This window comes from Dicentrarchus labrax, unplaced genomic scaffold (assembly GCF_905237075.1).
Source record: "Dicentrarchus labrax unplaced genomic scaffold, dlabrax2021, whole genome shotgun sequence".
NCBI lineage: Eukaryota > Metazoa > Chordata > Actinopteri > Moronidae > Dicentrarchus > Dicentrarchus labrax.
The window spans coordinates 13,807,721-13,824,068 of record NW_026136714.1 but is presented as its reverse complement, the minus strand read 5'-3'; the positions used below and the strand labels follow the sequence as shown (position 1 = coordinate 13,824,068).

Here is a 16,348-nt window from a genome sequence, read left to right as displayed (position 1 = left end):
GAATTAATAGAATCAGAATCAGCATTAAAGATTTTTAATTCTACATTTCTGATTTCAAATTCTACGTCCTTTATTCTAAACACCAAAGGGGCTGGATGAGAGAGGTGAAATTGACCGACCGTGCTGTAATGTTTCATTACCTTCGGAACTGGAGGGATTGTCTATCAAAAAAGAAGGAATGAAATTAATTCAGTTAAAACCTTGAGTCATTAATAATCCGTATTTACGCATGTGGGAGGAGTTTTCATTTCCTTGAGAGGGAATGATTGATTGACTAGATGAAGAGGTGTGGCTGAAGTTAAAGAGTCAGGGGAGATGAAATGCAGCTCCTGTCTTTTATTGAATTGCCTCTACAGTATATATGGGATACTTACCGTTCAGTGCCACAAAGGTGTCTGGAAGGAGAAGAAAAGAAATGAGGGGAAAGGTGTTATTGCTTGCAGTAAAGAGAGCTTATGCTTTAACATGATCAAAAGCCATGACTTTTAAAGTAATTCAGAATCGACTGGCAGCTCGATATTCTCCTAACTTTTAATCAGATGTGATCTATGGTTTCTACAGCTAATGAAGGTTCAATGCTTTGGCTTCCCTTGACTAAACACACTGATGAAATTGAAGGGAAAAAGCACCGCCTTCATTTACTCTGAGTAAATAGTTAAAATTGAGATGAAATGGACTAAGATGAGTGATATAACGTCAAATTGTTTTGAAGTTTATTATGTAAGCTAGCTGAGCAGCTCAGTAAAATATCAACAGAGTATCACATTTGACAAATCCAAACTGTTATTTTGGGCATGAAAAGAACAAATATACATTCTCCATATGTGTCGTTCTCTGTGTTGTGGAGTGAAAGAGACCTTTCAAGACTTCTGAGGCTGACTGGGTTGAGAGCCTTGTCTTGTTTTGTATTTCTAAATGAGCCTTGTGACTGCTCACAAGTAAAATCCCTTCCCTGTATGTCACTGAAAGTTTGTCCTGTGTTTTTGTGGCAATTTGCAAGAAGGAACCCAGTCTTTGCCCAAGTGGACACAACACTCCATTGACCAGGAGACCAGAGAAACAGCGGGAGAAGTACAGAAGAGGATGAGAGCCGAAAGGGACAGATGGATGGAAGAGGCTGAAAGAGAGGATTGTGAGGGCGGAACAGACGGGGGAGAAAAAGGTGACAGCAGCGAAGAAGGAAACCGAGGGCCGAGAGAAGAGGGAGACTGAGTTAACAGAGAAGAGAGGAATGGTAGGGGGGTTATAGAATAGAGGAGGAAAGATAAGAGTGAAGAGGGCCTGCTTACTTTGGCAGTCTCCCAGGCCATCTGTGTTACCATGCTCCACGTCCTGCTCAAAGACTGATCTGCGGGGAACAGAGACATCATGGTCAGCAGAGGAAAACAGGCCAGGCCATGCAGGCTCGCCACACCTAACAAAGTAACAAAGCTATAGGAAACCTACTACAAAAACACCCCCAAACACAGCGTTCCCTAAGCTTGCACACAGTGTAGGCTGCAGAAAGCCCTATACTGGAACAAAATCAAAGAACACCTAGCAGGTGCCCTGGAGGCCTAAAATCAGTGGTTATGAGGAATGCTGGCAGGCTAGTAAATCCATAGTTGGCACAGGACTCATTGCCAGCAGTGTTGATACAAATAGATTCATGTTTTATTTGACTGTAAAAAAAAAACAAACTGCTATATGTTGCATAGCTTTAAAGGAGTAGTTCAACATGTTGGGATGGGTTGTTTATTTATTTTCTTGCTGAGAGTTATATGGGAGAGGTTATGGCAAGCAGCCACTTAGCTTAGCTTAGCACAAAAACTGGAAACGGGAAAACAGCTACTCTATCACCAGTAACTGTGATGGTTTAATCCACACAAAAACCAAAGTATAAAAACAACAATTTGTTGTTTTAGAGGGGTCATGTGTTGGAGAATTTCCCTACTGGGGATTAATAAAGTTAATCTTCTTCTTGGACTATTACTTGGCTCTGAGCAATTGCCAGGCAACCAGCGGAGACTCCAGAAAGTTACTGGTCCCGGGCCAAGAAGTAGTCAGGCACAAAAATTCTTCATAAAATGAAACAAACAAGATATGACGTATTAATTAGTGGGCTTTAGAGGTGCTTGTTTTCTTACAGTTGGACAGAGGCAGGCTAGCTGTTTCAAGTCTTAGTGCTAAGCTAAGCTAACCTGATTCGGACTCAAGCTTCACACTTACTGTACAATGAAAGTGGTATTGATTTTCTCATCTAACTCTTGGCAAGAAAGCAAATTAGTAAATTTTTCCAAAATGTTTCATTAAAAAAAAAAAAAGGGTACAAAAACATGTTTTTATGAGAACTTCACTTCAATCCTCTTTCCTATTTCTCTGTATCTGACATCATCTAGGTTCACTAGAGATATGAGGCTGTAGTCCCAATCACATGGGCCAAGACCAGGGCAGCGAGGGGTAACCATGCTTGAGGGCCATCATATGACACAGAGGGAGCGAGGGCGAAAGAGGGGGGAGAGAGAGTTTCGGAGATGTTATTTTCTGATGCAATCTGCACTGAGACCTGTTTTCTTCCTGAAAGACCACCAAGCAGGCAGTAAGGAGATCTGTGAAACAGAGCGGACCAACTGTCAACCAGGATCACAGTCACGCATGACAGCTTTTCACAGTCCTTCTCAGCCCCCACCCCTCGCTACTCCACCTCCTCTTGCCTGTCCACCCGCCTCTCATCTTCCTCACCCTCCACTGGTCACAATTATAGCATGAAGAAGAATGATTTTCCAAAACAGCATCATCCACCCCCCTATCCCCAGATCAGAGTCGAAAGCGTGAACCTGACAACAGGGACAAGTACAGGAGATTTTAGGAGGAATTGGATTTCTGCTGTTCTGTTCTCACATCAGACACAAAGCCAAAATCTTTACTTCATGTATATTTATATGCTGGAGATGGTTGAAAAATGACATGCTACGATTTAGTATTCATCTTTCCTCCAGCCCGACAGAACCTTAATTGGGATAAAGATGGTAAATTTGACCCTGCCTTCAAAAGCAACAGCAATAACAGCCTCACAAACAACAACAGCAGCATCCTCTTTTCATATCTGGGGGTACATTTAATCTGCTTATCTGATTTGCTAATCATACACAGCCATAATCACAAAGCAGACGCAGAGTTGCACAAGTGAACCTGTCTAAGCATAAATGCTGTCCAAGCACTCATGGTATCTGCTGGATTTCCCTCACAGATTTCATCATCTCGTCCCAACCTGCCCCGAAATGTTGTTCAGCTTCTTTCACGAGACCAAAACACTGGCAAACCTTGCGGTCCTGGTTTCCATGGTTGATAATAACATTACATACTGTGGTGAGACTGTGTTGAGATGAAGATTACAAGGTTTAAATCCCATTGGTCTCGAGATGAATTAACAATGAGTAGTCACACTACACATGCAGTGTCTGGGCCTTACTTGGCACATGTGAAAGTGAATGAATCATAGTGTGAACCCTGGGCTAAAGGGTTCAGGTCCCATGGCATCTGCATTATAGCAACAGAAGTGCAGTGTGTTCAAATGTGACACTACAGACAGTTCAGCTCAGGGTGAGCATCCCACTACAACTACATAATGCATATTTAAATTAGATTAAAACTTCCCTGTACGTAACTGGAGGCAGCAAAGGGCCACATTTGATATTATCTTGCATCAGATGTGATAATTATGTGAGATGTGTGGTTGCACAGAGGGGACTTGGTTGCTGAAATGCAGGTCAGGCATAATAGCATTAATTATTCATATCAGAAGTAAACGGGCAACAAGGGACTTAATATACTGTACATGCAGTGTAAAATGAGTATGCATAATGTTTCCTCAAAGTCGCCTATTCCTTTTTGATTTATGGCTTTAAATTTAAAAGTAAAGGGTACCTGCAATAAACTCACACCTTATTAATCAGGGTTTCACCAGGAAATAAGTAAGTATATGTGCAAATTGAATCAGTGCAAGACTCCACCCCTGAAGAGTCAGGGCTGATGGCTGTGATAATGGCTTAAATAATTAACAATTACTAATATGCTCATCTGTTGTCAGTGAAACACACCAATGTACCTAGTTTAGATAAAAACCACCATATAGAATCATATGGGATTATATGCATGAGCAGGGGGTGACTGGGGACCATATTGCAGGAGACCAGAGTGCAAGCTGTACATAGGCAGTAGGTATGAGAGGCATAACTCCACATGGGAAAGCTGGCACACAAGCGCTGAGGCCAGATGGAAGAAGAAAGGAGGAGAGGCATGCAAGAGAGAAAGAATATGTCAGAGGAAAGATAGAAAAAGAAAGATGGATAAAAATAGATACACAGACAGGGATGGGCAATCGGAGCTAAGAAGACAGATAGGTTGCTGGTTAGGTAAACAAATAGACAAGGAAACAGGGAGAGATAGTGCTGCAACATGGTTTTTATTTTAATGAGAAAAAGAAAAAGTAAGAAAGAAAGACTGATGTTAAGAAAGAGAGGTCTCATCTCTGCAGGGACCTGTTTGTATGACCAAACCTTTTTATTTAACACCAAAATGTCTCTGAATCTCTCCTCCCTCGCTTCATTCCCCATCCTGTCCAGCCTGGAAAATACTTTTACCGCCACCACACCCCCCAATCAGAAATATTGTACAGTAAAGGAGCGAGGTCATCTGCCCTCTTAATGCCCCTGTGTCGGCTCCTGCTCCAAAGTGGAAACTCAATCAGAACAGTCCACTGCAGCTTTACGGAATAATAATAGGATGGCCTGCGTGTGTGTTTTTGTGTGTGCATGTGGGTACGTGTGCCTTTGGTGCACTGGCAAGCCAGACCAATCATTTTGCAGCAGGGGGATCAAATTCATTCAATGTCAAATAGCCACTGGAGCAGTGGTCCTTTTGTTATGACTTCATCTGTAAAATGTTTTTCCCACCACAAAACTCCATATGCTGTTTGTTCAGAAAGCATAATCTGGTTCTGTGTCATAACTACAGCCACAAATTATAGTTACCGCGACCATCAAGCTTTCCCCAGCCCTGCGTACCCAACCCCCGAGCCTGGGGCAAACAACACTTTCCTTCCATTCATCCTTCCAATAGCCCTTTCAGTTGGAGGAAATTGCACTTACACACCATAAAATTAGAAAGATCAGAGACACAACACATTCAGACACAAATGCCACCAGGCATGACAAAGAAGGTGGCATACTGTTTCATAAAAGTTGCCTGGAAAACACATGTGTTTCAGGCTTTTTAAAACCACCAGCATCATGTTAATTACTTTCTCTCAGCTACAAATATGTACCCAGCACAATGTTTTACATGTTTTATGAACAGATTTAAACTGCTGAATACTTACTTGGTGTTACCAACCACCTGTCTGCAGGCTCCTTCTGGCACCCAACCACAGTATGGGTCCCTGGAGGCTATACAAGACCTGGATGTGAGACAAACACACACACACACACACACACACACACACACACACACACACACACACACACACACACACCATCAGCCCCTCATCATACTGTATTCTTTAGGATTTCATGTGCATGCATCAAACTTACTTCTTGCATCTTCCATGCCTTTCACAGCGGGACAGCGGCACTTTAACCACACAGGAGGTGAAAGCGACCCACAAAGCGTGACTCTTGCTGTCTATCTGCATGCCGATGATGCGCTTGTCCTCCACACCATCAATACTGCACCTAGAGGAGAGAGAGAAGACAAAAAGGGATTTTTTTGTATTTCCTTCAACTATTTAGGAGCAAAGTATTGTAGAAAAGTTGGTGAGCAGAAATATAAGATCAGATCAGAGTTCATCTAAAGAGATAAAAAAAAGAGGAAGATTAAGATGTGGCAGAGAGACAAAGTGTGAGGTCAGCTGGGAGAACAGAGATAATGCTAGACTCGAGAACGTGGGGTCAGGAACAGAGTGGGAGATAAAGAGAGATAAAGAAAGGGGTGATACAGATACAACAGATAAACAGACAGATGGGCACTGTGAGCAGTCAGCAATAACACCGCACTTAACTGTAAACCCCACTAACATTAACTCCCTCCTCCCCCCTACTCCACATTCTTCCATTCCTCCATCCCCGCTAGTCTTCTTTGTCTACTCGGCCCCACAGGAGCACACTCTAATCCTTCAGGGCGTGTCAAGCTTTCTATCCCTTCTCTCCATCCATTCCTCTCTCCATCCCGCCATCCAGCTCCTGGGATTTAATCTCCCGTTCGCAGTGCTCTGGTCCCGCATTAACGCTCTCAATTAGGGCTTAGAGACCATCTACACTGGGTAATGCACGACAATCGGGCCTGCACTGATCCAGCCAGCCAGGCCTGGGAAGCAGGCGGGCAAAGTCACTTACTGAACGCGACTAAAGCCAGATGGCCAGCAGCCGACGAATGCTCTTCCCCAGCCATAGAGCCAGGGAAGAGGAGAGAAGGGAAACAAGATACAAGAAGCAAGGAGACGCAGCGAGGGGAGAGGAGAGAAGGCAGGGCCTGCCCTTCATCCCCTCCATACGGTTCGTCACATGGCCGCAGCATGTTGGATAACAAACAGTGGTAACCTTGAAAGCCCCCCTGTCAAGTCTTTGCTCTCATTCCCTTCTTTTTCTCGGCTGTCTAACACAATCACATATTCTCCGCTCTGCTTCTTCTCATTTCTCTTCTCTGGTCCTCTCCTCTGTTCTTTCTCCCTCCTCTGTACTGCCATTCGTTCCCCCTCATCCATTACCCCTCGACTAAATATTTGTTTTGGCAGGGTCATACTGTGGCAGATTTTTTCTTATTCACTTCTAGTCCAAATACACAACAATACTCAACTCGCTCACCTCACCGTGCCCAGCTCACACACACTCGTGACTACACACACACGCACATTCACATCCATACATGCACTAACAGCCGTGTAATGTATTAGAGAGAGATCCCAGGCTGGCTCTGAAGACAAACACAGACCCTGGAGTGTGAGTGAGTGTGTGTGTGTGTGTGTTTCCTTTAATCAGCCAACGTTTTGGAGGAGCTGGGCTCCGCTGTGGTTGTGAACCACAGCGCTACGTTATCCAGAGCCTTGGGGTCTATGTCTTTAATTTAGTAGCTGCGGTTGGGCAGAGTGTAACCTGATAAAACTCTTTTAAATGATAGAGTAGCCATCTGGCTGGCTGGCTTCACTATATAGCTTGGGTCAGGGGAACTGGCTGGTACTGATGGAGCTGGTGGGTTGGTGGGTTGGCTGAGTCTGGAGATGGTTGGAAACATGCAAAATCACACACATATGCACTCTCTATAACACACACATATGCAATAACTGACCTTCCTTTATTTGTAGCAACTGTATCCATGTGTTTCTCTATTTCTATCCATCCCTCTTACACATACACACGTACACCCAGAGCTACATACTTGTCAGGGTTATAGACGTTGAGCTCCTCCAGAAACAGGCTATCGTTGAGGAAGCCGTTGCTCATCTTGGCCAGAAACTTGAGGATGATGCCTCTCTCAGATCCCAGGAAGACCACTGTGTGGTTCTTATTGGGACCCGCCTCATTGTCCACCACAATGCGAGTCAGACGATACCTGAAACAAGGAATACCAAGTAAAATAAATCAACCAATCAATCAGTCAATTAATTAGTCACGTTTGCCTTTTAGAAGAGCAACAGATGGTGATGAAAAACACCCGCAGGGATTCAATGTAAATGTTTTGAACTCCTTCCCAGTGCAGTGCTCTTTCTACTGGACCACATTCAAAAACTTGTAAGATTAAATTTTCATCAAGCTACTCGCAACTACAAAAACGAAACAAATAAGAACAACAAACAAAGGGTGACTATAATTTCCCAAATAATAATTATATAATCTATCAATCAATTACTGTGCCTTCCATCATTCACGTCAGATGTCTAAAAAAAGAATAAGGAGCAGCAGGGGAGATTACAAAGTCTTAATTAACTCATTAATTAACTGTTATTTCATTAGAAACTCAATCAGACTGCCATAGGGCATGTCAGGTGGATTCCTAGAAGAAAAACATTACACACAAGTTGCAGACAACAGACAACGGGCCCAACTTATTTTCTGATTGACAGCTGCTGATCACACAGTTTGATTCAGCACCAGGTGGGTGGGCATAAAAATCAATTTTCACAAAAAAAACATACCAAGCAGATTCAAGTTAGCAAATTAAACACCTGCCAGTCAGTGTGTTTTGGATCAGTGCCCCATTGAGCTTGTGGGCATTAGAAGGAAAATTCAGATGGATCAAACATGTTTTAAGAAATACCTCTTAAAGCTATTTACTTTTACCATCTGATTTCATTGCATCACAGATGCTGGTATCTATCTCTCAATTAGTTTCAGGGCCAAACTCTCAAAGTTATCAAAAAGGTACATATCTGCCCATCAGAGTGTATTATGCAAATGCTTGTTTTCAGATGTTTTAATTGAAGAAGACAGGATTTAAAGATTAAAAATGAGAGCTTATCCGGAAATCTAGGAACTCCACTTTTACCCTCATTATTGGTTTACTAAGTGTTCTCTATGTGGAAATGGGTGAAAAAGTTCAGAATTTATTTTGGATGTGATACATTTAAATGTAACCTTACTAGAGAGAACAGTTCACATCATGAGCCCATTAAAAAAAAAACAAGGCCACATCCTCTTATCCCATCCCCACTGCTGATTTCTTTAAATATCTCTCGTAAATGCTCAGTGTGTCAGTGGCTTTGTCCAATCAACAATAACAGCAATCTGAAGGTCTAGTGTGATTTTGATCTATTCAATCATAAAAGGAGGAACTCCAAGGACTGTGCCAATGGGATTTGATCTGAACAAAATAATACAATCTCAAGGACTAAGACATTCACTGTCTTTCCTATTCAGGATAATGAAAATCTCAAGAGGGGGATTCTTCAGAGTGTCTTCCCCTCTCCATTTGATTCATCGTGCCCAGCCAGCTGAGGTCCCTGCCACAGCACAGCAAGTCTCAGGACAGAAAAGCATTTTCAAATTTGCAGAAAAAGCTCTTGCTGGATATTGGGGTGTCCTCTCCAGGGTGGATCCAAGGTTCAAACCCTATTACTGATTTTGTTTCCAGTTGACTTCAGCTCAAGAATAGTATTACACATCGACTGTGACAGATATCATAAAAAACCACACTCCTCTTCCACCCCATAAGCCTTCATGATGCTTTTTGAGCTTACATAATGCTTTTAACTACTGCCTCCGACTTGCATGCAAGGCTCTGCTCGCTGTGGTGTCATTTTAAATCACATACAACAGTCTCATTGCTTATTATGTAAAGACAGAGACCCTGTGTCAGTCATATTGTGGTCCTATGATATAGTACACTAATGACCAGAGAGAGTTGCAGGGATAACCTTGATGAAAGCTGTTCATATTCTGACTAAGCCTGCACAGTATGTAGGTCAGACCTCAGCAAAGTAGCAGCAAGATGTGATACGATGCAAATAATTTGTAAAAGCTAGGAACAATTCTTTATGTAGCTCATTGTTAAAGTGATGTTACCAACACTGAAGCTTGACAAGGGTCTGGCAAGCACTCCTAACCTTAAATCTCCAGCAGCTGCAATTCAGAACCAGGTCCAAATTAAAACCGAGATTTTTTTTTTTTTTCAAGTTTTACCAAATGCTCTGTCAGCTACTTTTGCCTTGTCAATGGGATGGCGGTGTACTGTCGTATTCCCCCAGAGGCTTGCTGAAATGTCTGTGTAGTGTAGCTTAGAGCCAGACAGACCTTTATGATCAAACGGAATCAGCCACAGTGCACTGGCTTTTGGGAAATGGGCTCAAATCCAGAGACTCAGGAGAAAAGCCAACAACAGAACAAAAAAATAAATCTTTTTACTCTCTTTGAAATATCCTCAGAGGATCTAAACAGGCACTTTGCAACAAAGACTAAACATAGCTAAAATCATCTTAATAAGGGCTTCTAAGTGTACATATGAAATATCTGTTTGTATGAAGACTTCCTAACCCATTAAGACAAATATCACTGAGAATTCAAATTGTTTACTCTGTCTTCATCACATCACTACACGGTCACTCTGGGAGAGAGATAGTACAGTGTAGATCAGTGTTTCCTCTACTACAGCGAAAATAGGTCAGCGGCTGGTTTGTGGTGGAGTACTACTGTGTTTTAATGAGCCTCGCTCTCAGTGCAGCACTTCACGTAATTATTGTCCTGGGCTGAAGAGGCTTGTAGACCTCTGATGACGACGGCACTTGGAGTGTGTAATACTTACCGGACCATGGTCTTGAGGAACCAGGGCCTGTTAGCGATAGAGGGCACGGCCTCATCCATCAGAGGATGCATCTTGATGAAGTTGAGTGTGTCGTCGGGGAACTCGTTGGATACCTTGTACCTCTCCATGGTTGGAGTGCCAGCACAGTTGCCAGGCCTGCAAATGGAGAGCAGGAGGAGGATGGCAACAAGGAGGAGGGATGATGGGAGAGAAAAATGGTTAGTAGAAGAAGGGAAAAGTACTGAAGAAAAACCTCTACATTGACTGTGGGGGGAATAAGCTATTTTTCAGGCCAGAGCTCCAATAGGAAACAGAAAGTTCTACTTCCTTAAAATCAATGAGAGTGCAACCTTAAATGACTAAACTATCATTCCAACAGATTTTGGTCAGAGCAGAGGACACAAGATGTCTTCCTTTCTCTGGACTTGGGGTAAAGCACTGAGACATTCTATCTATCTGATCCTTTTACAGGGAGTTGGTGAGCTGCTTGTAAAAGAGAAGCTGCTTTTGATAGCATATCCCCTTTGCAGGCATCTCACCTCTGAGAGCTTGTAAAACCCCTTTACTGCGTGCTCTTTGATACCCTGCCACACCACATAATCCACACCAGGTCCTAGAAATATTAGCCAGCTGGCCACTGAATGTCTGACACTGTCAACATGTCAAGACCAAGCCCTAAAAAATATATACTGTACGTGTGTACTGAAGAAAAAAGTATATTCATCTTCCTAAAAACCTTCCTTTATATAAAAAGTAGAATAAAGGGAATTCAATAATGAAAAAAAAATCCTTCAGCCATTCCTATTCCTAACCAATTCCTATGTCATATCTATCTAATTGTGAAGAAACATGTAGTTTGATTTAGACGAATATTCAAAACCTGCAAGAGAAAGTTTGAAAACTACTTTTTAACTCTTCAAGGTCTGCATTTCTGGCCTTAAGTATATAGAAAATCCCCTTGACAGATAAGTTAAAGTCAACTGCTGCTAATGTTAAATCAACCTAAATTGATATCGTTAAAGTAAGGGTCAGCAGAACCTTTTGTCAATGTAAAAAAGAAACAGTAGCAGCCAGTCCTATGACATTTTCTTTGGTGTAGCTACATTTATGTCAGTGGACATATGGAGGGCAGAACGGAAACAGACATCTCTTAATGCGAAACACTGTAAATGATTCAGTATGAGAGTCTAACACATGGAGGAACAGTCTGCTGCAGGGCCAGACCTAGGTGGCATTGTTACAACTCTCCGTCTGTTTGCCTGCAGATAAACGGTCTGAATGCACCAGAGGATGGAAATGAAATCAATCACATCAGTCACTGCAGAAACAACGGCGGGTATATCTGATCTCTTCAACATCTGACCTTGTTGAACATAATAAAGTAATTACATGCTAATTGGGGAAACTCACACATACGTATACACTGATTCACACAACGCATGGGGATGAATGCACCGGCAGTGCAGTACATGCTCTCTTTTGGTGAGGAACTGCCTCCTCATCCATATGGGAACACACACACACACACACACACACACACACACACACACACACACACACACACAAAGGGTACCAACAATTATCATGGCCCAGATCTTTGTGGTAAATCTGTTTTTTTTTTTCTGGAGAATAGAAGAGCAGCTCTTAGCGCACTAATTAGCAAGCAATAGACGGGAGATTGATCAGGCTGGTGCATTTGTTGAATTAGCCAGCCATCTGTAAAATGATCTCATGCTTCATTTGTTGATACTGAGCCCTTCTTTAATGCAGCTGCGTGTGGGGGAGAGAGGTGAGGTAATGGGTTACAGGTACAAGTGTGACAAGAAGTTGTAACTGTGTGAATGTGGCTGTGGCTGTGATGCAATGTGACACAGGATGTGTAATCCCATATTAAAAAAGACATTGGTATGTATAGAAAAAGTGACGCAACAGGAGTTAAAAATGTGGTCATATTAACACATAGTAATTTAACAAGTCTTATGCATTAATTAGAGGGACATCCAGTACATCTTGTGTGTGTGTGTGTGTGTGTGTGTGTGTGAGAGAGAGAGAGAGAGAGAGAGAGAGACAGAGAGAGAGAGAGAGGAGTGAGAAGAAAGGGAGGAAGAGAGAGAGACTGTGTGACTGAATGTGCTGTATGTGTATGCAACTGTGTTACTGTAAATCCCATGTGTGCATGCCTGTGTGTGTGTGCGTGCTGTGGTTAATTAACTGCTTTTGTACCTTGGCTTGGGAACCTTGTCTTCAGGAAAAGGCGTCCAGGTGGAGTCTGGGGATTTCTGCTCTTTGAAACGCCCTGTGAACGTGTTGGCCACCTCCGCCATGTCATAGGCGCACACCGCAGAGCCTGGGATACTGCCACAACACAGACAGGGGGAAAAAAACCCAACAACATAAACAATCCTCTCAACTGAATATATCAAAGAAACACCTTGCAAAGTCTGGACTATCACCAGGAGACAGAAAAAAATGGGTTTACAATCCCATTTTAGAGTGGGTTAAATCCCTCGAGGATGGCTCATTTTAGCTGTTGCATGTTTACACTGGGTGATGCTGTCTGTGTGTCATGTTGTCAAGGTTTTGCAATATTAAAAAAAAAAGAGTATTTTCCGCATACCCCTAAAGTGAAAACGTAATCCTCAATTTCTTTTAGTAGAATTGATTAATTGTTCTAATGCTTGCAGCAATTATTCTTGTTCTGTATTTATTACATTATCAGTGCTATTATATCAGTCCATACACTAGTGTTATTGCATAAAGTAGTCTATGAGTTACAGTTTCTGTGCCTGCCAAGCCTCATGAGGACACACATTCCCTCACCCTACCCGCCAAGACTGGGTTTCCCCAAAAGCCTCAAGGCATCAAAGTTCATCAAAAGTCCACTGTTGGGCAAGAAATATGGACAACAGATTATCTTTTTATTGCCATTCATATAAGGGGAAAAACACCCATCTTGTGATAGCAACGGAGCCACTGGCTTCTTTCCGTCTGTGTGTGAATCAATGCATAGCAGATTGCTGAGTCACTTTTCTATTTTTCATGCATCTGCTCTCAGAATTTAGAACATAAACTAGGAATTGTTTATTCTTTATCAGACTTTCTTTTAAAGAGAAATCTCTCTCAGCTGGCTGGATTTTCTTGCAGTTGCATCATGGGTTAAGCTCATGTAGACATCGGGGAGACAGCATACACAAGGGCAGTATTATAGAGAGCAAGGTCAGAGAGCTGTTGATTCTTGGCTTAGCTACTAAATTACAGTAATTACCCCCTGTATTGGATATGTACAGAAAGTTAGACAGTCATATGTCTGTTAATATCAGACTGCTAACAGGACAGATAGATGGTGGGGCAGCCAGTTAGCAAGTGACTGGGCCAAGCAGCAACTCAGCCAGACATCCAGACAGACAATTAAACGACACAAAGTGTCCAGAGCTGCCTACAGTCTGAACGTGCTCCTTCTAATTTCACCCGCTGACTATGAAATGGAAAATGAATGCCAGGATCAAAACTGGCGCTTATAGAAATTTTCAGAGGCACTGCTTCATTGGGCTTTAATGTCCATTAACCATGCTCAATTGCATTGTCACAAGCAATTGTCTTATCTGCTAAAAAGCAGCCATAAAATGGAAAATTACAATATGTGCAAGCTATCAGCCAAGCTCTATGGCTTTGTGGTAATTTTCAATTTAGATAACAACTCCCCCTGCCTATGAATACGAAAGTAGTTCTGAATATGAATTGTAAAAGGGAAAATAAGATTAAACACCTGCATGTCAAAAGGGCAAAAAATTGTTTTGACAGAAGATGTAAATGTTGACCCAGAAGTCTCAGAAATTACATGTTGCCAGGAGGCACATCAGGGACACACGCTACTAACATTAACAAAGGTCAGACTGTCATGATGTTGATGAATTGAGGGCATTTATGAAAGTATTTCAAACTGAGAAAGATGATCGGGTTAATGAATGGGAAGTGCAAAACAGTTGTTGACACTCACAGAAGGGAAAAGAAGATAGCTGGATAAAATGACCTCAACAAATCCCTTCCATCTGTTGCTAACCTCAAACCTCTTGAGGTTCGAAACACGTGTGTTGATTTTTCAATGCCTAATTTAGATTCATCTTCTTCAGGGTACCTGTTGTAAGGTGTGGAGAAGGTTGCCATCACTACATCCCTCCCATTGATGTGGATGACATCTGTCACAGCCTGCAGGATGTTGAAGTAGAAGTGGGAGTCACCAGGGATGGAGCAGTTCAGGCGAGATTTGAGAAATGAGGTCCACTGCTTCTCCAGGACACGGGGAGAGCCGCCACGGTCGTTCTTACAAACCCTGGCCACCCGAGGAAACACCACCTGACCAAGACACACACAGTTGAAAGGTTACATTTGGATAGCTCAGGAGTTTTACAATCAACAGTCACTTATGTCACATGTCACATCTGCAGTCTCAGTGTCTGGCACTGAACTGTTTAGCAGTCCGACAAAGGAGTCCAGCGAGTCCACTGATTCAGCATTGCACTCCTATGACATTGTTGGAGTCACAATGAACTGACGGCAACTAAAGCGACAACCACCTGAGGCACTTTTATCATATTTCAATTAGCTCCCTCTGGAACAACTTTTTTCACATATACAGTAGTCCTCCCAGGACTCATTAACAAACTTAGATGTGTAAAATTGGTGTAGTTCACCTTTAAGGCTAGAAGCTTGTTTAACAAAAGTAATTAACACTTGGGTGATCTTACGACAGAGCATTCACTTTTTTCCACACTTTTTCCACCTTTTTGATATGTAATAATTTTCTTTTTTGCATCTAAAGAGCCTCTAATGTTTTTTGTTATGGGTTGTAAACGACCCATAATGGACCATAATTTCCTGTATAAATAGAAAATTCACACACACTTAACTGAATCTTTTATTTTCCACTCTGCATCTTTATGAGGGTAAAGAAACCAATCTCACCACAATTTAGCAATTGTTCTGGACCTTTTGATCTTACTGCGTCACATGATCTTCATCTGGAGATTGCCTACTCGTCTATGCTGCTTGAAAGCAAAGGTTTTATGCCAGCATGGATGAGAAGTCCATTAAGTGCTCAGTCTAAAATGGAAGTTTGAACATTTCCATGACAACTGGGCGAACACTTACTTATGATAAAGATTATGTGATATGATCGAAACAGCTGCTAAATGGACCTGGTAGTGAGATTTCTTTCTCAACAGCTATTTCCAAAGTCAGAGGATAAGAAACATTGGAATTTGATTCCTACAGAACACAGTAAAGGCCCTGTTATGACCAAAATCTTTGGGAGACACCACAGTGTCTTAATCCAACGTTTCATCACTTTATAGCAAATTAAAGACACAGAAGAGTAAATTGGTGTGTTTGATATGCTGTTAAAGAGTCAGCACCTGGCAACAGAAAATGTAAAGTATACAGCTTCAAATAGGAGCCGGTGCTGTAATTACAACTCTGCCGTAAGATCACACAGTCAGTATTGTAATTAGTTGTTGTCACACTATACTTAACAGCAATAAATCTAACCCTGACCTGAAATTGCAACCTAGAGTAAACAGTGTGAATGGGAGCGAACATGCATTTAAACCAGATCCCTCTACACACACACACCCACAGAAAACCACACATAAACACACCCTCACCCATGCATATTACAACCAAAGAAATGCATGCACAAAAGCACAGAAAATACTCGTTCACTCATGTCGCACACACAGGCACACACATGGGCCTGAGATTAAAGAGCACCAAGATTACAGAAAATGTATTACACAGAACAGGTGAGACTGTCAAGTTGAATGTGGAATTATGTCAGCTTTACATATATCAGTTCAGTTTCTCACATTTCTCTTCGCTAAAGATAGTTGAACTCTGGCTTATCTGTGTGTTACCTGGGCACAGCCACTACACACACACACAGAAACGAGTACAAATAAACAGATCACTCACACAGAACAAATACCTCACTCAAGACTTGTTAATTCGTAAAATATTTATCCTGTTGCGTTTTCCAGATAACACCATACCAATCCAAACTAAAGCAAACATCAACCTGCTGCTG

The 16,348-nt window shown here is 42.1% G+C and overlaps 1 protein-coding gene across 4 annotated transcripts in view; it reads right to left on the bottom strand.

The window, feature by feature from the left end:
- sema6a (sema domain, transmembrane domain (TM), and cytoplasmic domain, (semaphorin) 6A) overlaps window positions 1-16,348 on the bottom strand; it is a 103,018-nt gene that overhangs the window by 18,059 nt on the left and 68,611 nt on the right. For 2 of the 4 annotated variants that reach the window (XM_051422230.1, XM_051422229.1), the window contains 9 exons: window positions 14,405-14,622; window positions 12,493-12,624; window positions 10,270-10,425; window positions 7,411-7,584; window positions 5,571-5,711; window positions 5,360-5,437; window positions 1,290-1,348; window positions 375-395; window positions 141-161 (listed from right to left, as the gene is read on the bottom strand). In XM_051422230.1, coding sequence (XP_051278190.1) covers window positions 141-161; window positions 375-395; window positions 1,290-1,348; window positions 5,360-5,437; window positions 5,571-5,711; window positions 7,411-7,584; window positions 10,270-10,425; window positions 12,493-12,624; window positions 14,405-14,622 — 1,000 coding nt within the window. The remainder of the gene's footprint in view (window positions 1-140; window positions 162-374; window positions 396-1,289; window positions 1,349-5,359; window positions 5,438-5,570; window positions 5,712-7,410; window positions 7,585-10,269; window positions 10,426-12,492; window positions 12,625-14,404; window positions 14,623-16,348) is intronic. The other 2 variants (XM_051422231.1, XM_051422232.1) reach the window with 1 other exon arrangement.